Source organism: Mus musculus, chromosome 6, assembly GCF_000001635.26.
Source record: "Mus musculus strain C57BL/6J chromosome 6, GRCm38.p6 C57BL/6J".
Classification (NCBI taxonomy): Eukaryota; Metazoa; Chordata; class Mammalia; order Rodentia; family Muridae; genus Mus; species Mus musculus.
The window spans coordinates 87,913,893-87,937,971 of record NC_000072.6 but is presented as its reverse complement, the minus strand read 5'-3'; the positions used below and the strand labels follow the sequence as shown (position 1 = coordinate 87,937,971).

The 24,079-nt window shown below is 44.0% G+C and overlaps 1 protein-coding gene and 1 pseudogene across 3 annotated transcripts; one reads left to right on the top strand and one right to left on the bottom strand.

Moving 5' to 3' along the window:
- Positions 1-1,352: 1,352 nt before the first annotated feature.
- Hmces (5-hydroxymethylcytosine (hmC) binding, ES cell specific) lies at positions 1,353-24,065 on the bottom strand. Of its 3 annotated transcripts, XR_377441.3 has the most exons (8): positions 23,961-24,065; positions 23,277-23,481; positions 19,990-20,133; positions 16,321-16,446; positions 12,162-12,340; positions 4,990-5,113; positions 4,538-4,730; positions 1,825-1,882 (listed from the first exon to the last, which is right to left on the bottom strand). XR_377441.3 is itself a non-coding variant. In NM_173737.2 (7 exons), exons 2-7 carry the CDS (start codon positions 23,457-23,459, stop codon positions 1,646-1,648), a joined length of 1,062 nt encoding a protein of 353 aa, NP_776098.1. In that variant the 5' UTR covers positions 23,460-23,481; positions 23,961-23,996; the 3' UTR covers positions 1,358-1,645. The 3 variants fall into 3 exon arrangements, 1 of the variants encoding a protein (NP_776098.1); XR_001785121.1 differs by having other exon boundaries at positions 1,353-1,882; positions 4,538-5,113; NM_173737.2 differs by lacking the exon at positions 4,990-5,113 and having other exon boundaries at positions 1,358-1,882; positions 23,961-23,996.
- On the top strand, positions 7,687-9,098 carry Gm19038 (predicted gene, 19038; annotated as a pseudogene).
- Positions 24,066-24,079: the final 14 nt, after the last annotated feature.

The window sequence follows — 24,079 nt, the reverse complement described above, 5'->3', positions numbered from 1 at the left end:
GTAGTAATAAAAACAAGGGAAATGCATTACACGATGTAAAGGTCAATATGTAATTCAGTGAATATTCCAGTAAGTTATCTGAATTCAAAACAAAACCAAAACCTCATTGAAACGAGATTATTCCCTAAACCAGAGGCCATAGCAGAAGCACAGGGTGTCAGGACCCTGGCTACTAGGGTCACTAGCTCTGAGCTGGCTCCATTGAAAAGCCCTAGAGGGAAGACAGCCTGGGAAGGACAGGGTGGTGGGCCTGCAGGCACCTGGCTCTGTCTCCAAGGATCCGCCCGCACTGGGTGGACGCTTTGGCTTTGGCACACTCACAGAACACAGGATCGGTGTAGGATTGGTGGAAACCCGACCCCTAATTTGCATAAACCGAGGCCAGTGCGCATCCCAGGATCCCTCCCACTCAGCTGCAGCTGCCTCTGCAGGAGCAGACCATGCCCTGGTTTCTATGTCCCTATCTACACATGAGCGGTTCTTATGGGAGCCGTGGCCTCCAGCTGCCCTCTCTCTCTCTGCACTAAGGGGTTGTCGAGAGGCCTGGCAGAGACCACAGCCCTTTTGGCAGAGACAGCCCTCGGGAGCGCCTGTACTTCGTACTTACATGGTGTGCTGGAGTGGAGGCACACAGGACCGCACGCAACATTGCACCTGCTCTCGCTTACACAGCAATGACACTAAAATTGGACTAACATGATTAAACGGACGGCGCCTGGTCAACTACTTTGACTTTTTTTTTGTTTTTGAGACAGGGTTTTTCTGTGTAGCCCTGGCTGTCCTGGAACTCACTTTGTAGACCACGCTGGCCTCGAACTCAGAAATCCGCCTGCCTCTGCCTCCCGAGTGCTGGGATTAAAGGCGTGCGCCACCACACCCGGCTTATACTTTGACTTTTTGTTACCAGGACAAACCGTGGATAAAAGTTCTTTACTTGCCAAGGGAAATAACATCCCAAACAACTCATTACGAAGTGATTTGGTGCCAAGGAAAGACAAGGGGGCTCCACAGAGCAAAGAGCTGAGTGGTGGGAGCTACTCCTCTAGCACTCTGGGTCGCATACCCACCTGCCTCCATGCCCCTGTGCCCGCGCAACTTCTGAGGCCTTCTCACCTTAAGGGTCTTGAAGGCCTCTGTACCCAACGATTCTCCAAATCTTCCCCAAATCACTCAGCTACTTCACTTAGGTTGGTTTTAAACTAAACCCAGAAGAATTTTGAAGTATTAAAAGTGTGGCTGCCGACACTAAACTGACTCTTTGAAGGCCCCAGTGGCCCACCCTTTTATGGTAAAACTCATACTTTAAAACAAATACCAGGAAATACTGGGTGAGAGCCAGAACTCTTGCCAGCCAAGGTTTACCAAACGCAGTTTATTTAGGACAAAATACATTTTAAGACCTTAACTCTAAAGGAGAGCCCAGAGACTGAGAAGAGCCTCCTTCGTGGAACACCAGGGAACAGGAAAGCTCCCAGCAGGGAGGCAGAAATAGGAGGGGTAGCAGGGCCCACAGGGCTGTCTCACGGTAGCCATGTTCTTTCAGGTCAGCTGACATTGGGCCACCACATTCCCAAGTAAAAGGTTACAATTCCAGTCAACTGGTGACAACAGTAATGCTGTATCAGGCTGAGGCCTGGTATGGAGCCTAGCTGTTAGGCTTCTTGGCCATGGGCTCATCCTCCTTCTCCTGCTTCAGCCATCGATCCAGGAAGCTGCTGGTAGCACCTCTTTTAGCAGGCAATGGGCTCTTCTGGAGAAACTGGCTGGACCACTGGGGTAGACCTGATGCATCCTTTTTGGGTGAGTCAGGGACTTCCTTTTTGGGTGACTTTGTAGCCAGCCACTGCATCATCCTTTGACTGCTGCCATTTGCCTTGGGCTCCTAGGAGAGAGAAAATTCCCATAGCATGCAGGGTTGAATACCAGTGTGAAGGAAGAAGCATGTCCCACCCCAGCCCCAGTCGATGCTGGTATAGTGTTACGAAGGGTGCAAATAAAGACGGCTGTGAGTGCCCAGGGTAGGGAAGCACTTAAAGATCAGAGCACAGGAGTCAGTGTGGAGCTGGAGAGTCTTCCAAAAATGCAGAGAATGACGCGACTCAGTGGCTAGGGATGGGAGGCTGCCACCACAGTCAGGCTCAATGGTTCCCCTGCTTAGTATGTCTTGACTGTTACTACTCCTTCTGCTGCCTATGTGTCACACCTAGTCCTGAAATGAGAAGTTCTCTGTGAGGTGACATCAAAGAGTATAGACCATGATAGAAATAGATTACCATAGCTGGGCCATAGTGGCGCACTCCTTTAATCCCAGCACTTGGGTGTCAGAGGCAGGTGGATCTCTGAGTTCAAGGCTAGCCTACTCTACAGACTCAGCTTTAGGACAGCCAGAGATACAACAGAGAAGCCCTGTCTTTAAAAAAAACAAAACAAAACGAGTAGCTGTCCAGTCCAAGGTGAATTATGTAATTACATTTAAACCTTATATTTTCATTTATTATGTATGTACACAGTTTGTATATAGAGACCACAGGATAACTTGCAGGATGGATTAAGAGAATCAAATATAGAGCTCACGCTGTCAGACTGACGACAAGTGCCTTACCTGGTGAGCTCTCTTGCTGGCCCCATAATTAAAGTTTTAGAGGAAAAAAATTCAGTGTTGGGATTGCAAAATATTTCAGAGAAATTAGGCAAGAGCAAAGCAGTGAGGGTCACGTGACCACAGTGTGGAAAACAAGAACCTCCAGGGGAAATGTGGGAGGCCAGCTGGTCCTCACAGTCCTTGGATACTGCCCCGGCATTCTAAGAGTCCTGTACCATGGAGTCCCTCCATGCCACAGAGAGATGAGAGCTGTTTCTGTATGTCAGCAGGGCCAGCTCTCTGATGTGGACGTTCCCTTCCCACTGCAGGCATTTGCCCACTTAAGTTCCTTCAAGACAAATCACCTGGATCCTCGCTAACTGCTGAGAAGTTACAGAGCATTGCAAGAAGGCTCTCAGGTAATCTGGGAGAGAAGAGGACTGGAGATCCTCCAACTTGTAGTTGTTAAAATAGTACATCAAAAAATCATGTTTGGGTGGCAGAGACAGCCTGCTCAGTCAGGAAAGCACTGTCTTTGCAAGTGTGAGGACCAGGGTTCAAGCCCTAGCATCTGCATAAATATGCTGGGCATGGTGGCACACACGTGTAAGGCCAGAGCTGAGGAGTCACAGAAGGATCCTTCAGGCTCTCTGGCTAGTTTAGCCTAATTGGTGAGCTCTAGGCTAGTGGATTCAGTGTTTCTGAAGATGGTATCTGAAGTTGTCCTCTGACCTCTAACGTGCACATGAGTGTGCATATACACCTACACTTCCTACACTTGCACATATAGAGATATGAACACACAAAAGAAGAAAAAGAATCATAGCTGGAAACAGATTTAAAACTTTCTCACATTTACTCTATATATTGGATCCTAGACTCATCAGGGAGATTCTTAAGGACATAGAAAGCCAATTTCGTTTGGATACTTATTTTACATATCTGAACAGGTTCCAGCATTTAACTGTCTGAAACTCTTTTTTATTCTCTTAACCCAGGGCCTCTTTTTTTTTTTTTTTTGGTTTTTCGAGACAGGGTTTCTCTGTATAGCCCTGGCTGTCCTGGAACGCACTTTGTAGACCAGGCTGGCCTCGAACTCAAATCCGCCTGCTTCTGCCTCCCTGGTGCCGGGATAAAAGGTGTGCACCACCACGCCCGGCAACCCAGGGCTCTTAACATGATAGACATGTAAGCACCCATTACTGAGTGGCACTGCGGCCCCGGCAATTACTTTGAAAGCGTTTCTGTTAGGGTTAAGTCAGGGTAGAATCTGACTATCACTGTTATGCTCACCTTCCAAAGAGTATGAGAGCTCTTGGGAGCTTAAAGTGAATGAAAATGCTGGCCAGACAAGGTGGTGCACGCCTTTAATCCCAGCACTTAGGTGTGTGTCAGAGGCAGGCAGATCTCTGAGGCCACCTGGCATGTTCTAGTCCAGCCAAAGCAACACAGTGAGACCTTGTCTCAAACAAAACAAAAATCTGACTGCAGGTGTTGGAGAGTTGGCTCAGCAGTGATGCGCTTGCTGTTCTTGCAGAAGACCAGGGTTTATTTACAGGCACTCATATTGGGCAGCTCACAACTGCCTGCCTGCAACTCCAGCTCCAGGTCAGATGACCTTTTCTGGACTTTGCAGCCATTGCACTCATGTGCACAAACCCACACAAAAACACATAAATAAAATACAGTAAATCTTTAAAAAAAATCTTAGGAAAAAAAAAAGGCAGGCATGGTGGCTTGTGCCTTTAATGCCAGCAATAAGGAGGCTATGACAGATGGATCACTGTGAGTCTGAGGCCAGCCTGGTTTACACAGCAAAATTCCAGGGCAGCCAGGGAGACATAATGAGACCCTGTCTAAAATTCAAATGACATGAAATAAACATTAAGGTTCTGATTAGGCAAGGGCATATTCTGAACAACGGTAGTCTTAGAATAGACAAGTCACAGTCCCTACCTTCTTAACCAGCAAGTCAGCAGGCGCCAGACACTCCGGAGTGTTGTTTCGGGAATTGTTCACCACTGGAGAAACTGGATGGAAGGTGATATTGTCTATGGGGTGGATTAGCTTCAGAGCTTCCTGAGTGGCGACCTCACCAAAGTCGAGCCATTTGGAGACTGCTTCTTCTCCATCTAGTATGGCAGGCATCCTGGCCAGGGGTCAGATGGAAGAATAGATGAGGGTAGAGAAAGGAAAGAAACTGAGTCAGTTGATAATTCAGGCATCATAGGGGCTCTCGGTCCTCACTTTCACATGCGGATGTGGCCCCAAGTTACTGATACAACCTGATAGTGCACTGGAGTCAACATTCATTAACTTCTGAAATTTCATGGCACAGGCAGTAAAGGGCACTAAGACTAAATCTAATGTATGCTAGTGTACTCCCTAGAAAGTCGGTGAACAACTACCTGCAGACATCAACTGTGAAGACCTCCGGTAAGAAAGGGCTGCCAGGCACTGCATGAGCCTGTAGTCACGGCCACACAGGATGCTGAGGCGGGTGGATTATTTGATCCCAGGAGTTCAAGCTAGCTGAGGCAACAAAGCAAGACACAATCTTTTGTTTTTAGTTTTAGACAAATTCTTGCTGTAGCCTAATTTGGCCTCAAACTCCTGATCCTCTTGCCTCTCCTTTCACTCCCTGAGTGCTGGGATTACAGGCTCCATGTTATCACACCAAGTGAGACATTTCTCTTAAAAAAAAAAGGAAGAAAAAGAAAAGTCAAGGTAGCACATATATGTAATCCCTGCACTCAGGAGAATGAGGCAGGAGGATTAGCATGAGTTTTAGGCCAGCCTGGACTATCACGGTAAGATCCTAGCCAAGATTGGTTATAGAGTAAGACTCTGCCTCAAAAAACAAGAGTGACTGAGAGAGAACAAAACACCCTTAAAAGCTCTGAACTCTGGATGCATTCATACCTCGTGTGCTGAATTTTATCTTAGTTAGAAATAACAGACATTAAACCTTTCTTAAACAGTATAGAATTAGAGTCCATTTTTAAGTCAATGGCATTTTAGATTAGATGAAATATACAAATTTAGTTTAAGATTTGGCAAAAAAATAGAACTAATCTCCCACATGAGAATCCACACACACAGAGTTTAGGACAAGGCTAGAGCAGGCAATCCCAGGAACCCTGCAGTACTGCGTCCTTGCGTGCTCAGAGTATCAGTAACTGAGGCAATCATTCCTCTGCCAGTGACTCTTTCCATTATATACACATACATTTCTAGAATTTCATGTGTGTGGGTGTTTTCCTGAGTGTATATCTTTGCACATCCTGTGTGCCTTAGGAGGCTCACCCAATGTTGGATTCCCTAGGGACTAGTTACAGACAGGGTTGTGAGCCACCATGTAGGTGCTGGAGATTGAACCTAAGCCCTCTGGAAGAGCAGTCAGTTCTCGTAACCACTGAGTCATCTCTCCAGCCCTCATTGATTTATTTATTTGTGGGTGTATGTGTGCCTCCAGCTGTTGCCTCTTCAGCATATCTTACTGGTATGTGTCACCATAACTAGCTCTTTTTTAAATTTATTTTTGTAGTGAAAGAAAGAAAACTAAATTCAAGACTTCAAAGCCCTAGCCAGAAAGTTTATTCAAGGTCCATGATTCATGCAGCTTGCTAGTTAGGAGGGCATTTTGGGCTTAGAGCAAAGAACAAAGGCTGTAAAGTCATCCCAGGAACCAACTAGCCATAAAGATAGGGAAGACATACAAGAATGTCCAGACTGGCCCGGCGCCTCCCTATCTCCCGCCCTTCTGACCTAAGTTAAATGTTAACCAGCTGCTCTGCTGTTACCTCAATCTGCATGTACAGTCTGCTGATGTTTAAATGAACCAATCATGTGAAACCGTGCCAATTTCTCCCTGCTGATGTTTAAATGCACCAATCATGTGAAACTGCGCCAATTCCTCCCCCAGCACCAGACCCTTTTCTATAAACACCCCTAGCTTTCAAGCCTCGTGGTCGAATCCACTGTCTCCTGCGTGAGATACGTTTCGAACCAGAGCTCCACCAATTAAACTACCTCGTGTATTTACATCAAGATGGTCTGTTCGTGATTCTTTGGGTGCACAGCAAATCAGGAATTGAGTGGGGGTTCCCCACTAGGTTCTTTCAGTAGTACTAGGTATGAAACCTAGGGCTTTATGCATGCTAAACAAGTATTTTCCTACTGGGCAACATCCCAGGTCCTCTTTTCATTTTTCTTTCTTTTTAAAAAATTTTTTTGAGACAGGATTACTCTGTGTAGCCCTGGCCATCCTAGACCTTGCTCTGTAGACCCATCTGTCCTCAAACTCAAGAGATCTGCCTTCCTCTGCCTCTAGAGTGCTGGGGTCAAAGGCTGTGCCAGAACACCTAGCTCACCTTTCCTCTTAAGGCGAAGTTTTGTTAAATTGCCTAAGGTAGCCGAGAACTCAAGATCCTCCTGCTTTACCTTCCTAATAGCAGGAGTAATAGACGGAGCTCTCAGGCTCAGCTTCCTGCTTGATACAACTGCAAATCAGTTCCCAGTGTGTCTGATGTATCAGCAGATTTACTTATGCTTATGCAAAATCTTATCTGCAAGAGATACTGGGTGGAAAGTGGCGTGGTGATGAACCAAGCAGAGAAAGGCAGAGGCAGGTAGATATCTATGAGCTTGAGGCCAGTTTGGTATTCATGGTAAGCTATAAGACAGCCAGGACTATAAAAGAGCCTTTATTTCAACCTCCGCTCCATCCCACCCCCATTAAAAGAAAGAAATACAGGTTGGGAACTGGAAAATAGTTCCTTGGTTATTGACCTTGCTGAGGACCCAGGTCTGATTCCCAATACCCATATTTTGGCTCTGTTAACTCCAGTCCCAGAGGACTTGACAACTTCCTTTGACTTCAGCAAGCAAATGGCATGCACTTAGCACACAGACACACATGCAGGCAAACACTCATACATACTTTCTCTGCCCACTTCTTTCAGATTAAAATGTGACCTCTTAAATGTTCAAGGCCACCAAGCCTTTGTTTCACTATCTTAAACTGTGTTATGAAAACCAGCACTGAACTGAAGACAAAATCAGCAAGGAAATGATAATTATCATTGTTATTGAACAGGTATTGAGGCAAGCTCACCCCTACTGGCCATTTGATTTATAAATGTAGTGAGAAAGACAAAAGAATCATTGGAAAACTCGAGAAGGCAGTTGCTGAGATGGGAAAGAGTCCTTCCATATCAAGTTTGGCCAAACTGAAAACCAAAAGCAGCACCATTACTATATCACCCTGTGACTTTGACATCAACTAATTATCCTGTGTCTATTATCGACACAGAATCTTTACAGGTATATCTGGGGCTGACCATGCTGTCCTGATGGCTGCTGTGGGTTTTGCTCAATCTGAAGATGCTATCTCTAAAATTGCAGATGGCAGAACCATGAGCATGCCTTTTGGCTTAAACAGGAAGTATAAACCAGCTAATTCTAAAATGGATCCCACTGAGCTACCCTATAGCCAGAAGAGATATGAGGAAACTTTTAAGGAAGTATTCATTCGAGCCGGGCATGGTGGTGCATGCCTTTAATCCCAGCACTCGGGAGGCAGAGGCAGGTGGATTTTTGAGTTCGAAGCCAGCCTGGTCTACAGAGCAAGTTCCAGGACAGCCAGGGCTACACAGAGAAATCCTGTCTAGAAAAACCAAAAAAAAAAAAAAAGGAAGTATTCACCCATGGAAAGTGTTCACCTAAGGAGATCGGCTGACAGTCTGGAGAGATGCTCAACAGTGAGAGCACTGCTGCTCCTTCAGAGGACTTGGGTTCAATCCCTAGCACCCACATTGTGGCATTCAACTGTCCTTAACTCCAGTTCCAGGGAATCCAATGCTCTCTTCTGGCATTCATGGGCAACAGGCATGCACACGGTACATAGACATGCATGAACCCAAAACACTAATAGTCATAAAATATAGAAACACTTTTTAAGGAAACTGGCAGTGTACCTGATATGGTAGCATTTGTGGTAACTTCTGTTTGGAATGGTGAAAATATGCTGAGGCCAAGTACTTAATATCCCTTGGGTCACTTATGAAGATGGCAGCACAGTGGAACCACACTGCTGGTGGCTTTGATTGTATCTTACCACCAACTTGTCCAAATCTCAAGCCTTTCCACTTGCCTCTCCTCGATATCTATAAAATTGGTGGCATTGGTACTGTTGTTGTGGGCTAAGTAGAGACCAATGTTATCAGACCTACTTGGTGGTTAACTTTGCTATTAACAGTCAATGTCACAACTGAAGTATAAACTCTACTGAGATGCACCCGAGGCTTTGAATGAAGTTCTTCCTGGAGACAACACAGATGTCAATGTCAAGAATGTCTATCTGAGATGTTTCATGTGGCAACAGTAAAAATGACCCAAAATGGAAGCAGCTAGCTTCACTGCCTAGATGATTATCCTGAACCACTTAGGCCAAATTAGAGCAGGGAATGTATTAGACTACCACATGGCTCACACAGTGAGCACCTTTGCTAATTTAGAAGGAAAGACTGCTCACACATTTGCTTGGAAGTTGGCCCTACACTCTATTTGGTGATGTTGCCACCACTGATAGGGCTCTAGTCCAATAAATAATAAATATATTTTAACAAAGTAATAAAGTAGTGCTGACAAATGACAATATTAAAATAGGTGTTTGATGCAGAAAGGCAGAGATGGGTCAAGAGGTTCTAAAAAGAAAATGAGGACTTTGAAGATGAGCATAACGTCAGCCATCAGAAGTCAACAATGACTAATCACCAAAGCTGATCCCCTTACAACTTCACAGGAAGTTGCCAGGAATTCAACATGAACTACTCAAGTATCACTGGGCATCTGAAACATGGTAAAAATGAAGAAGTTTAGTAAGTGAAGGTCCCATCAGATAACTAAAAATGGGAAAAAGGGTTGGAGTAATGGCTCAGAGGTTAAGAGTAGTGACTGCTCTTCCAGAGGTCCTGAGTTCAATTCCCAGCAACCACATGGTGGCTATTAACCATCTATAATGAAATCTGGCACCCTCTTCTAGGCAGAACATTATATACATAATTAATAAATAAAAAATTGGAAAAAATCCCTTTGAATGGTCACTGCATCTTACTATATTCAGCAATAACCAACCATTTCCTAATTGGATTGTGACATGGAACAAAAAGTAGGTTGTATATGACAACCAGCTATGATCAGCCAAAAAAGAAAAAAGAAGGAAGGAAGGAAGGAAGGAAGGAAGGAAGGAAGGAAGGAAGGAAGGAAAGAAAGAAAGAAAGAAAGAAAGAAAGAAAGAAAGAAAGAAAGAAAGAAAGAAATTAATTAATTAATTAATTTGTGGTTTTTGGTTTGGTTTGGTTTGGTTTTTCGAGACAGAGTTTCTCTGTATAGCCCTGGCTGTCCTGGAACTCACTCTGTAGACCAGGCTGACCTTGAATTCAGAAATCCGCCTGCCTCTGCCTCCCGAGTGCTGGGATTAAAAGCGTGCACCACCACTGCCCAGACACAATTTCTTATTGACAAAAATTTGTTGACTGTAATGATTTCTAAATGACTAATAAAAATATGTTTGAGACTTAAAAAAAAAACAAACTCATATACATATTAAAGTTAAAAAAAAAAAAACCAAAACTAAGAAAAACAGGGTAAACACAGAAAAACTAACCACAGTGGAACTGAGCTTGCAGGAATATACAAAAAATGCACATAGCCACCTCAGACATCCATGGCTATCTTGGCTGACACATATCCAAGGTATATTCTGCTATAGTCTTGCATTTGTTAATTTTTATATAATTTGAAATATGCAGGGACATGAGAGATGGCTCAGTAGTTATGAGTACTGGCCGTTCTTCCAAAAGACCTGAGTTCAATTCCCAGTACTCACATGGAAGTGCACAACTGTTTGTAACTCCAGTTCCAGGGGGATATGACACCCTCAAACAGACATACATGAAAGCAAAACACTGATGCACATAAAAATTTTTAAAAATTAAATATGCTTTAAAAATACACACACCCCCCCCCACACACACAAATAAAGAAAAAACTCATTTAACATCTCAAACATGTCTAGGTTTCCTGGCTCAAACATGTTTGATTGTGTGTACAAATGAAACTTTTAAATATTGAAAAACTAGAAATGTTAAGCATTTTGAAATAAAAATGAGAACATGATTATCTCCAAGACAACAGATATGAAGTAAACACCACTGGTGACGATGCTGCAAAAATAAAGATCCATATCTGACCAACATCACAAAATACTTAAGTCTTCTCACAGAGAAAGCACAATTTATTTATTTAATGTAACAAGCTTCAATACCACAAAATCTGCTCCCTTTGCTGCTAGTATCGTTGGTTTGGTGGTTTCAAATACAGCTACATATCCCAAAACTTTTTGCTTTGAAAAAGCCACAAATGCAGGTAAATATAGCACTCAAGGATTCTAGCAATCACACAAAAGATAAATGAAGGTGACTATTCATTTGATAAAATGTTCAATTTCCCCCCAGCACCAGATACTACTATTCTTTAATGTTTCACTGACAGACAGTATCTTCCTATGCAGTACCAGCTGGTTTTAAACTTGTGCGAAGTTTCCTGCCTTTGCCTCCCAGTGCTAGGTTATATTATAGGCCTGTGCCTCCACAACTGGCAGACAGTGTTGTCTTCTCAACCTTATTTCCCCTGTACTGGTTAGTTTTTTGTCAAGTTGACACAAGCTAAAGCCACTGGGGAAGATGAAAGGCAAACTGAGAAAACTGTATCAGACTGGACTGTAGGCATAGCTGTGGGCATTTTCTTGATTATTGGTTGATGGGGAAAAAGTAACTGAGCACACCAGTATGCAGCATGTCTCCATGGCCTCTGCTTGAGTTCCTGCCCTGACTTACCTTCATGATGGACTAAGATTAAGATAAGTATTAAATACACCCTCTCCACCTGGAGCTTCATTTGGTCATGGCAATAGAAAGCAAACTATTTTCCAGTTTTACAGCCCAGACTCAAATTTTACTGGTTGTACAGCTGATTTTAGGAGACAAATATATAAACATTTATAGTAGAGGACAAAAGCTTTGATTCCAATAAATCAATGTACTTTATTTTTTAAGAGTTATTTTTCTTATTTGTAGTTATGTGTACATGTGTGTGTCTGCATGTGGGGATGTCCAGAAGAGGCCAAAGGAAGTGGATTGCCAGTAAATACAAACATAGACAGTTGTGAGCTGCCTGGAAATTAAACCTGGTCCTTTGCAAGAGTAGCAAGAGCTCTTATCCACTGAGCCAATGAGTTAGGGGTAAATCTCAGTTATACATCACTGGCCTAGTAAGTCCATGGTCATGCTATGGACATATTCCACCATGAGCTACACCACCAGTCCCTAAAAATATTTTTAAAATCTCAGAAATCAAAATTATTTCATAAGGATTTCACTGTATAATTTTGCAAGCATGTTGGTAACCTTTCGGGGAATATACATCAAGCTTTGGGAAAACATTATAATTTGCATAAGTCAGTTCCCTACTCTCTAAAATCAGAGCAAACTCTCCCCAGGAAAAAACAGTGACTTGCCTGCTGTGGATGTCACTCAAACCTCTGCAGGAATCCACAGTGATGATGCTGTAGGAATACAGGCACTCTCCCCCTGGCGCTTCCCAGCAGTCAAAGATCCCTGCCATTGTCAGCAGCCTCCAGTTGTCCCAGACCTTTTCCTTGTTGTCAGAGCTGTCTGAAGCATCGTTCCCACCTGACTGGAAACAGCAGGCTGGTTAGACGTGCCCAGTGATGCTTTAGACCTGACAGCAGGTCAGCTGTTTTGAAACCATTTGGCCTGTTCTACTTTGATCCTATCTGACCCATTATCATCAACACCAAGAGGCTTCATGGCAAATGTTCACTGAAGCAGTAAATGCTGTCTTCTTACTACTTTCAGAATTTAATGCCTTCACTCAACTTTCAACTCTAAAATCTACCTCAGGAAGGGTTCAAAGAGAGCTTGACTACGAGGAAAACCCTCCGGTATGTAACTGCTCACTTAAAGCACAAGACACTAGAGAGAGAGAGAAAAAAAAGGTCGAGTTGAATGGAAACAAAACAAAACAACCCCCACTCCCCCTGAAAACAGCAAAGTCCAAACCCAGTTCCATTCCTATGAGAGTGACTTGATCTCATATTTAAAGGCATAATAGAAGAATTTTTGGTCTCTTCCTCTACATATTGTGTCTAACAACAACCAAAACTGTAAGAAACACACTTTCCCTCTCCTGCTCTCTCTCCTCCCTCCTCCCCACCATACAATAAAAAAAACCAAAACCAACCCACCAAACCAAGATTCTACTGCCAAGATAAATCATTAGAACCAGACTGAAGGCTGAAGGCATGATTACATTTCCCAGATGACTTAGTTAAAAATGTTAAAGGCTGGTGGCTGGAGAGATGGCTCAGTGGTTAAGAGCACTGCTCTTCCAGAGGTCCTAAGTTCAGATCCCAGCAACCACATGGTGGCTCACAACCATCCATAATGAGATCTGACACCCTCCTCTGGTGTGTCTAAAGACAGCTACAGTGTACTCATATAAATATAATAAATCTTTTAAAAAAATGTTAAAGGCCTCTTTAAAAAAAGAACATTAGCTGGGCGGTGGTGGCACATGCCTTTAATCCCAGCACTTGGGAGGCAGAGGCAGGCGGATTTCTAAGTTCGAGGCCAGCCTGGTGTACAAAGTGAGTTCCAGGACAGCCAGGGCTATACAGAGAAACCCTGTCTCAGAAAAAAAAAAAAAAAAAAAAAAAAAAAAGAACATTACCCAAACTGAAACACAAAGAAAAAATTCAGAAGAAACCACTCAAGAACTATGGGACAATAATCAATAACCTAACACATCTATAGTACATAAATAAATGCTTTTTTCAGAAATATAAAACCAGATTTCAACTGGGTTTAGTAGCATATGTCTTTTAATCCCAGAACTGAGGAGACAAGGTAGGCAGATCTCTGTGTGTTTGAGGCCTGTCTATATAGGGTTTCCAGGACAGCCAGGGCTACATAATAGAGAGATCCTGTCTCAAAAAACAGAACCCCCCCTACCCCCCCAAAAAAAACCAAAACAAATCAAAATGGCCCATCAATTCAAAAGCAGCTGTGGAGATGGCTCAAATCAGTCAAGTGCTTCCAATACAATCATGAAGACTTTGAGTTCAGTGAGCTTCCAGTTCATTGAAAGACCCTGTCTCAAAACAAAGACAACTGAGGAAGACGTGCCATACCAAACTGTGGCCTCTACTTGCATAAGCATACATGGTTATGTATACCTGGGTTCCGGGAACAAACTTGGCATTAGTGTCCAAGAGAGCAGGAAGTTGCTGGGCAGTGGTGAAACACACCTTTATTCCCAGCACTTGGGAGGCAGAGGCCAGGGATCTCTGAGTTTGAGGCCAGCCTGGTCTATAGCACAAATTCCAGGATAGCCAGGGCTACACAGAGAAACCCTGACTCAAAAAGAAAAAGGAAGAGAGCAGGAAGTAGCTTTTGGAGGACCTGACTTATGTGTAAAAGGGGAAGTAGTCGAATGGTAACTCAGAAGATCTCCAGCCATAGAGGCTTATTTGATATAGAAGAGCTTATTGTTTTGTTTTGTTTTTTTCCTTGGAAGAGGAATAACATGTGGCTAATGAACAGAATGGATGTCAGAAGAACTGAAAATGGCTCTACCTTTTAAAGCTTGAGAGTCTGCTACCACTGAAGGACCCCAAGCAAATGTAAACAGGTTGAAGAATGCAGAATTATATATCACAAAGAAAAACCCAGGCTTATCAAGAGTGACTACTAGATAAATGAAGAGGCTTAATTCAAAAACCCAAACATAGAAAAAAAAAATAGTAAGGCTGGTGGTAGAGAGAAAACGGAGGAAAGAAAAGGAAAGCACTCAGTTCAATTTAGTTTTGAAATAGCTGACTAAACATCTAGGGAGTAAACAGTTAAATCTTTATTTATATCAAACAAACAAAGCCAAGTCAATCAGGGACTGAGCACCCTAATCTGTTTTTCTTGTCTACCTACTCCTCTCCAAAGAACCAGCCTTCAATTTTGACTTGCTAATCTTGCAGGGCACGCTGGCACACACCTTTAATCCCAACACCCAGGCTGAGGAAGAGGAGGCCAGAGGCAGAGACAGTTCGATCTCTGTGAGCTCACAGCCAGCCTGGTCTACATATCGAATTCTATGACAGTCAGAATTACAGAGATCTGTCCTCCTCTGCCTCCCACGTGCTGGGATTAAAGGTGTTAACCACCACGTATAGCTGGTACACACATTAGTCCCAGCACTTAGGAGGTAGAGCTGAGTAGATCTCAGTGAGTTTGAGCCAAGCCTGGTCTTCAAACTGAATTCTAGACCAGGCAGAGTCACAAAATGAGACAAAGGTAGAAGGTAAATTCCTATTGCTGAAGACACCATGCCCTTCAGAAACAAGGCCTAAAGATATCTAAATTGAACAGGCTCATATGCCCATTCCCTTAGGCTAGCTTTTATGGGACCAAAAATATTACGCAAGCTTCCAAAGGACGGAGGCAACCAACAGTCTACCTAGTTACGATGCTTATGAACCACATCAATGACGAGCATGGCATGATAACCCAAAGGGTGCAGTAGTGGCTCACATCCCATGGTGATAACCAATAGCTCATTAATTGGACTTAACGATCCACTCAACAAGAGGGAAACCATGCCTGCTACTGGAATGCCTATTAACTACTAAAGCCAGCTACTCAGTGCTAGTGAAGTCATGGATACAGGAGAATCAACGACTACACCCACTACTGTACTAAACCAGCATAATCCTTAACAACAATCTAAGCATTTGTCTTCATAGCACAGACAAGTATAGTCTTCAACCTACATTAAAAAAAAAAAAAAAAAAACAACTTTTTGCAACATGGACATTACAGAAAACCACAACCAATTAAAATGAAGAGTTGTGGAGCCCATTTCAATGGATATCTCTATAAAACACTCCTGCACCTGAGGCTCAGAGAACACTGCAAAAAGAGAGGGTGGGAAGGCTATAAGAGTCAGAGGATCAGGGAGTTTGCTATGATATTGTATTTCCTAATAATGTCAGAAACTAAATCCACAAAGTCTTACCAACATGACTGCCCAAATGTGGTCTGAACAAGGACACCAGTGGACATGCTAAAGTAGGTGGGGGAAAGGCCCACAAGGCCTCAACCCTACAAAACCACTTCAGCAACTGAGGAATACTGGGAGTGGGAGAAATGTCTTTCCCAGGGAAGAGCACACCAGCTTGTGTCCAGAGCCAGATGGTCAGCACTGAAAACATACATATACTCCAATGTATACAGATTGAGCAGGGTATACTTAGGAATGTAAATATATATATTTACATGCAATAACAATAAAAAATAGGCCATGGGACATGAGGGGTATATGGGAGAGTTTAGAGGAAAGAAAGGGAGAAATGTTGCAATCATATTATAATCTCAAAAATAAACTGTAGTTCTGTATTAATGATAAGATAGTTTTGAGAAATGTGACATTAAGCATTCTTGTTGTAGTAACAGCAGAGAGTATGCTTAACATACCTTATATTATACACCAATGAGTAGAATCAACATTATATGTGTCCTATAATGTTTGCAGAAACATTGCTATATGACCTTGATTTGTTTCTCTGTCTTTTCCAAACATACTGTTTACACAACTGCTCATACCTTCTCTGTCTTGATTTGAGGAAAATAGATGAAGTATGGTTGCCTCTGGTTTGTTCCCTGACACCGCTGCCACTCGTAGAATCCATCTGCTAAAACAACACACCGCCGTCCTTTCCCCAGAGGAACCTGAGAGAGAATAAAAAGGATATGGTCATAGGGTTAGGGTTAGCACTGTACTGTGGTAGCAGAGGGCTTGCCTAGCAAGTACAAGGTGGTAGGTTCCACCTTCAGAACCACATCAAATACAAACACACACACACACACACACACACACACACACTCAGAATCATGTGTGGCCCTGGAGGAGATAACCTCTTCTTTTTTGAAGTGCCAGATGAGAACTGATCTTAGGGAAGTAGTTTACCATTGAGCTACCTACCCAGAGGAGTTAATTTTTCTGCACTTCAAATCTCTTAAGATTTTTTTTTCTTTTAAAAAGACAGGGTCTCATTATGTAGCTCTGGCTGAAACTCACTATGTAGGCCAGGTCGGCCTTGAACTCACAGACTGCCTGCCCCTGCCTCCCCAATGCTGGGACTAAAGACATGCACCACTACATCTAGCTTTAGACATTTCTTGAGATTTTCAAGGCAGGGTTTCTCTGTGTAGCTGTGGCTGTCTTGGACTCACTATGTAGATCTGGCTGCCTGGAACTCAGAGATGCACCTGTTTCTGCCTCCCAAGTGCTGGGATTAAAGGTGTTTGTCTAGCTTAGACATTCCTTTTTTTTTTTTTTTAATTATTTCTTTGTGTTACAGTACATGTTTGTAGTAAAAGGACAATTTATGGGAGTTAGTTTTCTCCTTTCACCACATGGGCCCCAGGGATCAAACTCTGATCTTCATGTTTGGTGCAAGAGCCTTTACCTACTGAGCCATCTAATAGACCACCACATCACTTTTCTTATATATAAAGTCACCACTCAACTCAACAGATGTTGAGAATTAAATAACATACACAGGTCAAAAAGCACTTTCCTACTGGTGGCAGCTAGTTATATAGTAGTTTTCTCCAGGACAGAGGGGAAACTCAGGAGGTAATCACAACATAACATGCCTGACAAGTAGAAGGTTCTAGAAGGCCCCTTCTCAGCTTTATAGGAGTAAACAACTGCATTCCTAGGGAAGGAGACTGCAGAGTGACAGCTTCTCAGTGCTCGAGTGGATTTCAGTGATGAAGTTGCTTTTTAAGTGAGTCCATACCCACACTCCTCTTAAACCTCTTTAAACTCACTGGCTCACCAAGTTGAACTTTCATCTGTCTTGGGCTATCTTTCAGGGTAAATAGATATGTGTATTACACCTCCCCAGTTAAAGTTCGCCAACAACAGCTAGTCTCCAGTTTGCTCCAAGTGGACCATGCTTCCCAGTATTATTCACACACCATCTCATCCTTTCCCAGACTGATTTAGGCTGGCTCTGAATGACAAACAGAGCACAGCACAAGCAATGCTGTATCACAGACCTCGTGTAGTTTCTGTTCTGCCTGCCTGAATCATGAGCACTGCAGTAAATGCGGTGCCACATAGGAAGTTTGGTTAACATACACTCATGCTAGGAACGTAAAAAGGCTTCCATTGTTCCAGCCATACCAGCCATGGTACCAGCCATGTGTGAAGAAGCCATTTGTCTTAAGTTTACTTTCTACTGCGGTAGCAAAATAACAAGACCAAAAGCAACTTGGGAGGAAATAGTTTTATCTCTGTTTATAACTTATCATGAAGGGAAGTCAGAACAGGAACTCTAAGATTTGAACTGGATGAGACCAGTGTGGTAGACTTTAATTCCAGCCCTTGGGAAACAGAGGCAGGAGGATCTCTGTGAGTTTGTGACTCTCAGAGTCTGGTTTAAGAGTGAGTTTCAGAACAACCAAGACCACATAGAGACCCTTGTTGGGGTGATCTTGTGCACTGTGTAAAGGTTGCTTGTTAGTATTTTGTAAATGTCTTCTCTATCACTTTCTGATTTGTTTAATAAACAGCTAAACAGCCTATAGCAAGGCAGGAGAGAAGAGGCGGGACTTCTGGAAGAGATGGGAACTCTGGAAAGTCTGAGGTGGTAGATATGTCAGTGAGAGATTTGCCAGAAGACTCAGTTATGAAACTGAGGAGAGGTATCAAGCCATGTGGCAGAATATAGATTAAAATAAATGGGTTAATTAAAATTATAAGAGCTAGTTGGGAACAAGAATAAGCTAGGGCCTAAAGCTTTTATAAATAATATAAAAGGTTCCTTGTCATTGTCTGGGAGCTGGCAGGCCTAGAAAGTCATGTTACAGACCCTGCTTCAACAGCAGCAGCAACAAGAATGGAAGCAGAGGCCATAGAAGAATGCTGTTTACTGGCCTGCTTTACCTGGCTTGTTCAGTTTTGTTTTGTTTCCATATAACCCAGGACCACATGCCTCAGGGCGGTACCTACTAACAGCAAGCTGGGTCCTTTCTTTCCGATCATTCATCAAGAAAATGTCCTACATTTCCTCAAATGAGGTTCCTTCTTTCCAGCTGACCCCAGCTCATGTCAACTTAATAACTAAGCAGCACAACTACCACAGATATTTACCCTTGGCCAGGTAAGAACAGCAAACATCCCCAGTCAAAACTACCTCACTGAGCAGCAGAGTTAGTCCACAGTATATGAGAAATTTTTTTTTTTTTGTCTTTAAAATTTTGTTACTTTATTTACTTTTGGTGGGCAAGACAACTTGTAGCAGGAGTTGGTGCTCTCCTTCTACCATGTATGTTCTGGTGGCTGATGTCCGGTCACTAGCCTTGGTAGCAGGAACTTTACCTAGAAAACTTTTTCTGCTACCTCCACCCCCATTTTGAGATGAAGGTTTCATTGACTATTTCTGCTTGGTCTGGAATGCACTCTGTAGACCAAGTTGACCTTGAACTCACAGATCTGTTGGCCTCTGCCTTTCAAGTGCTGGGATTAAAGGTGTGTGTTACTACATTAGGCCAACTGTTTTGTTTTAAAAACTGTCTTAGTTACTTTTCAATTGCTGTGATAAGACATCATGGCCCAAACAATTTGAAGAAACGGTGTTACTGGAGGCTTACAGTTCCAGAGAGTGACCATCATGGTGGGGAGCAAGGCAGCAGACAGGCAGGCAGGGTGCTAGAATAGTAGCTGAGAGCTTATTATATTTTGAGGTACAATCACCAGTCAGAGAAAGCAAGAGAGCAAACTGGGAGTATCATGGGCTTTTGAAAGCCCACTCCCCAGTGACATACCTCCTCCAACAATGCCACACCTCCTAATCCTTCTCACACAGTTTAACCAACTGGGGACCAAGTATTATGAGCCTATGGGAGCCATTGTCATTCAAACCACCATAACCAATAAGTTTCAGAATTGCTAATCTAAACATAGCAATAAACAGAACAGGACCCAACATTAACAACTAGGAATATCCTGACTGGGTGGTGATGGTACACACCTGTAATCCCAGCACTTGGGAGGTAGAGGCAGACAGATCTCTGAGTTTGAGGCCAGCCTGGTCTACAGAGTAAGTTCCAGGACAGCTAGGGCTACACAGAGAAACTCTGTCTTGAGAAAACAAAACAAAAACAGCAAACTGAAAATATCCTTTGGAATATATTTCTCAGATATACAAAATACTTAGTAGTATTAGAAAGAAGTGCCTTTTCCCTATACACGCTGCCTACCTTGAATGACTGCTTCTCCATTATGGTATCACTACGACAGTTGGTAGTGTTGAACTGCAGCTTAGAAGGATCACTTTCTTTGAACCAAGATGGGACTAAGCCCCATCGCATGGGAATAATTATCCGATCTGATGAGTCTGCATCCTGCCATAGAAAAAAGATCAAGATTTAGCACCTGGATTTGTGGTATACACTTGTAATAATCCTAGCATTCAAAAGGCTGAGGCAGGAGAATTCCTGCTACTTTTAAGGTGACTTTGGGCTACACAGAAAGTCCAGGCAAGTCTAGACTGTACAGTGGTTAGGCATACTTACTGCTTTTGGAGAGGACCTGAGTTACGTTCTTAGAACCTATGTCTGGCAGCTACAACTACACCTACCTCTTCCCACTGGCAGACACCCAACAGATCACACACATAAATTTAAAAATAAGAAAGGTTGAGCAAGACACAAAAATATAATTAAACAGACTCAGGTACGGCAGGAAAACCATAAATTACTATATACAAACAATACAAGGTTATTTAGAGGGGAAAAGCTAGCTGGGCATGGTAGTACATGCTTTTAATTTTAATCCTAACATCTAGGAGGCAGGTGGATCTCTGTGAATTCAAGGCCAGCCTGCCTCAAAAACTGAGAGAGAAAGGGGTGGGTGGGGGTGGGGAAATGTCGACCAAGAGTGGTGGGTGGAAAACACTTGTGATCCCAATACTTGGGAGATGATACAGGTGTGTTGTGAATTCCAAGTTAACCAGATTTACTGTCTGAAGTAGGTCATAGGCCCAAGGAATGATACTATTAGTCATCTTTTCTGATAAATGGATTCAGTGTCAAGCTAAATATTTACACACATACCCAGAGTTCAGTGCTGTTCTCCGCACTGGTCAGAGAAACTCCTGACTGTAGAGGGTGATGATTACTGCAGAGACTCACAGCTGAGCAAAGTACTGGGGAGAATGACTTAAGTGTTCAGCTCTAAGTGGACACCTATATCATCCCTGTAAGGAACAGAAAGTGTTGTGGAAGAGAGAATAAAAAGAAGGTAACCTGTCAGAAAAGGAAAGGGGAAGAAAGTAGAAGGGTGAAGAAGAGAGGGCTGAGAAGTAATGGGTGAGTTAGAGGGATCACAATACACAGATTCATGTATGAAATTGTCATCAATTAAATAAAATGATATACAAGTGGAAGGACTAAGCTGGGCATAGTGCTACACACCTTTAATCCCAGCAATTTGAGAGACAGGTAAATCCTTGCCTTCAAAGACAGTCTGATCTACAAGGAGAGTTCTAGGACAGCCAGGGACACACAGAGAAGCCCTGTCTGGAAACACAAAACAAAACACAACAAAAAAGGTGGAATGACTAGATGTACTGTGAAACTGTCTTCCAGAAATGGCACAGCTGCTGTCCCCAAGGACCCAAAAGCAGCATTGAATACTTGCACAGGACCTACTCAAGAATGGGCCATCAACACTCAGCCTTCCACCGTGGTTAGGAGAGAGCTCATGAAGCCCTAGCCCTCCCTGAGAAGCTATGGGCAGGTAAGATTGTGTGTGTGTGTGGGGGGGGCGGGCTCAAAGGTGCCTTCTTCTGGCCTCCACAGGCACTGTACATGTGTACATGTGGTACACAGACATTCATTCAGCAAAACATCTATGCACATAAAAAAAATATAAAATACTTTTAAATGTCAGTGACGTTTTGGTTGACAGTTCTACTGGTCACCTCTGAGTGTTTTCATCACTGCACAGAGCAACCCCAAACACGAGGGCAATGCATACAAAGTGGCCGAGAACCCGAGATACTGAAAGTATTGCTCAGTATTAGTCATCTTTTCCTCTACAGGTCTGACTCTGGAGTTAGAACAGCTGGTGGCACTGTGGTAGATGGAAAGAAAAAAAAGAGGAAGTACTTTGCAAATCAGTGGTTTCAGATACAAATATTGCTACCTATTCATATATGCTGGCAGTTGAACGGCTGAAATGTTCCTAATTTTATTTTAGAATTTGTAGATTTGAAAAAAAAAATGTATCAAATATTTACCAGATTAAGAAACCCTAGCAATCTAAACAAATCGTATTATAGATGTGCAGTCAAACATTACACGGGCAAACTCAAATGACCCAAAGGAGGGGCTATGTTTGCTAGGGACTCCACCTTCCCATTTCTGCTCCCCAAGATCCATCCACTGAACTAGGGACCCTGGTCTGTTCAGCAGTTAAGGCTACTTGCTGCACTTGCAGAGGACCTGGGTTCAATTGCAAGCACTCACATGGTAGTCTTTGGTAACTTCAGTTCCAGGGGATCTGAAGCTCTGACTTCCAAGGGCACTAGGTACACGCCTGATGCACATCCATACATACAGCAGGTAAAACATTAATACACATAAATAAATTGTTAAATTTTAAAAAAATCAAAAATATTTTATGTGTGCTAAGACTGACCCCAAGGCTATGAGTATATGACATATGTTCTGTATCTCCGAGTAATATCACTAGCCCCAGACACACTGATTTTTTCTTTACATCTATTCGTGTGTATGTGTCTACTCTCTTGCGTGAATGCCACAGACTGGGAGTGGAATCAGAAGGCAGCTTGCAAGAGCTGGTTCTCTCCTAACAGGCAGCAAGTGTTCTCACCCACTGAGCCAGGCTGCAAGCTCTGTAAGCTCCACAAATCAGTTTTTTGAGACACAGTTTTACTATGCAGCCTTGACTAGCCTCCAACTCAGAGATCTGCCTTCCTCCGGCCTCCTAAGTGCTGGGATGAAAGGTGTGTGACACCACACTTGGGTTTTTGCTTTTTTGTTTTTAATATAAGGACAGATGACGCTGATAAATCAGTAATACTTGAAAAATGCGATCTTAAAAAAAAAAAGAGAGAGAGAGAGAGAGAGAGTCAAGCGTGTCAGAGTGTACACACCTGTAATACAGGATTCTGGAGACAGGCAGATTTGCTGAAAATCTGAGGTCAGCTGGGCCTCTATAGGGAGTTCCAGGACCGCCAGGGCTACATTCATAGTTAAGACTCTGTCTCAAAAGAATTCTTAAATGTATTCAGATATGAGGTTCACATAATTTGGGCATACATTCAAACAGTTTAACTGACCCTGAAGAATGCTGACTTATTTCTTGCAGAGACCCAGAGGGATTAGGGCCTTAATGTATCTGTAAAGGCTGCTTTTCGGGTCATTCCGGAGGCTGGGCAGATGGCGGCACATGGGTCACGAGTCAGATGGCCACGGCGATGCTGGCCCAGAAGCTCCGATGGTGCTGACACACTCCTTACCTTCTCAAAGTGCAGTCTGGAGAGCAGCACGGGGCTGCTGGACTGCGGGCTCTTGTTGTAGGAGGGGCAGTACTTGTCGGGGTCCCTCCACTGCGGGAGCCGCCGCCGGCCCTGCCGATCCTGATAGGCGCAGGCCCTGGTGAGAACCTCTCTGGGCAAGTGACAGGACGTTCGCCCGCACATACTTCAGCGCTGCCGCTCAGACCTAGAGAAAGTCACAAAACCCTAAGGTTCTCCTCCCTAGGTCACGCCAATCTCCCCGCGAAGCCACATCTTCCGCGGAGGCTCCGTTAGGTCAGCCAGTCCCGGCCACTGCGGGGCCCACAGTCCCCAAGCAGGCCCTCGGGTGGCGGGCGAGAAAGAAAGCCGCTCCTCCCAGGTTGTTTCCCACGGACGCAGCAGGGAAAGGTGAGAGCGCTCGGCTTTGACGCCAGCGACACTCGCGGGCCGCGGCCACCGCACTACCGCCCCGCGGGGACACGCTCAGGTCCCGGGCGGGGCCTTGTCGGCGCCAAGGCTCCAGCTCGGAACGTGGGCGGTCCTCGCCTGCCCGCCCGCCGGCGTCCCCTCCGCCGGGTCCTCTCTTCCGCCCGCTAGCTTCTCCTCAGCGCGGCCCTCCTCCCGCCCGCCCGTCCGTCCTCATCCCCTCAACGAGGCCCTCCCCACGCGCCCGCGTCCTCTCACCGCCCGAGGGTCTAGTCCACCCTTCCTCGCAGCTAGCGTCCGCCTAAGAGACGCCCGTCCCGCTCCTCGGTAACCCCGCCCCGCCCCCGACGTGACGTCGCGCCGTCGGGGTTCCCTCC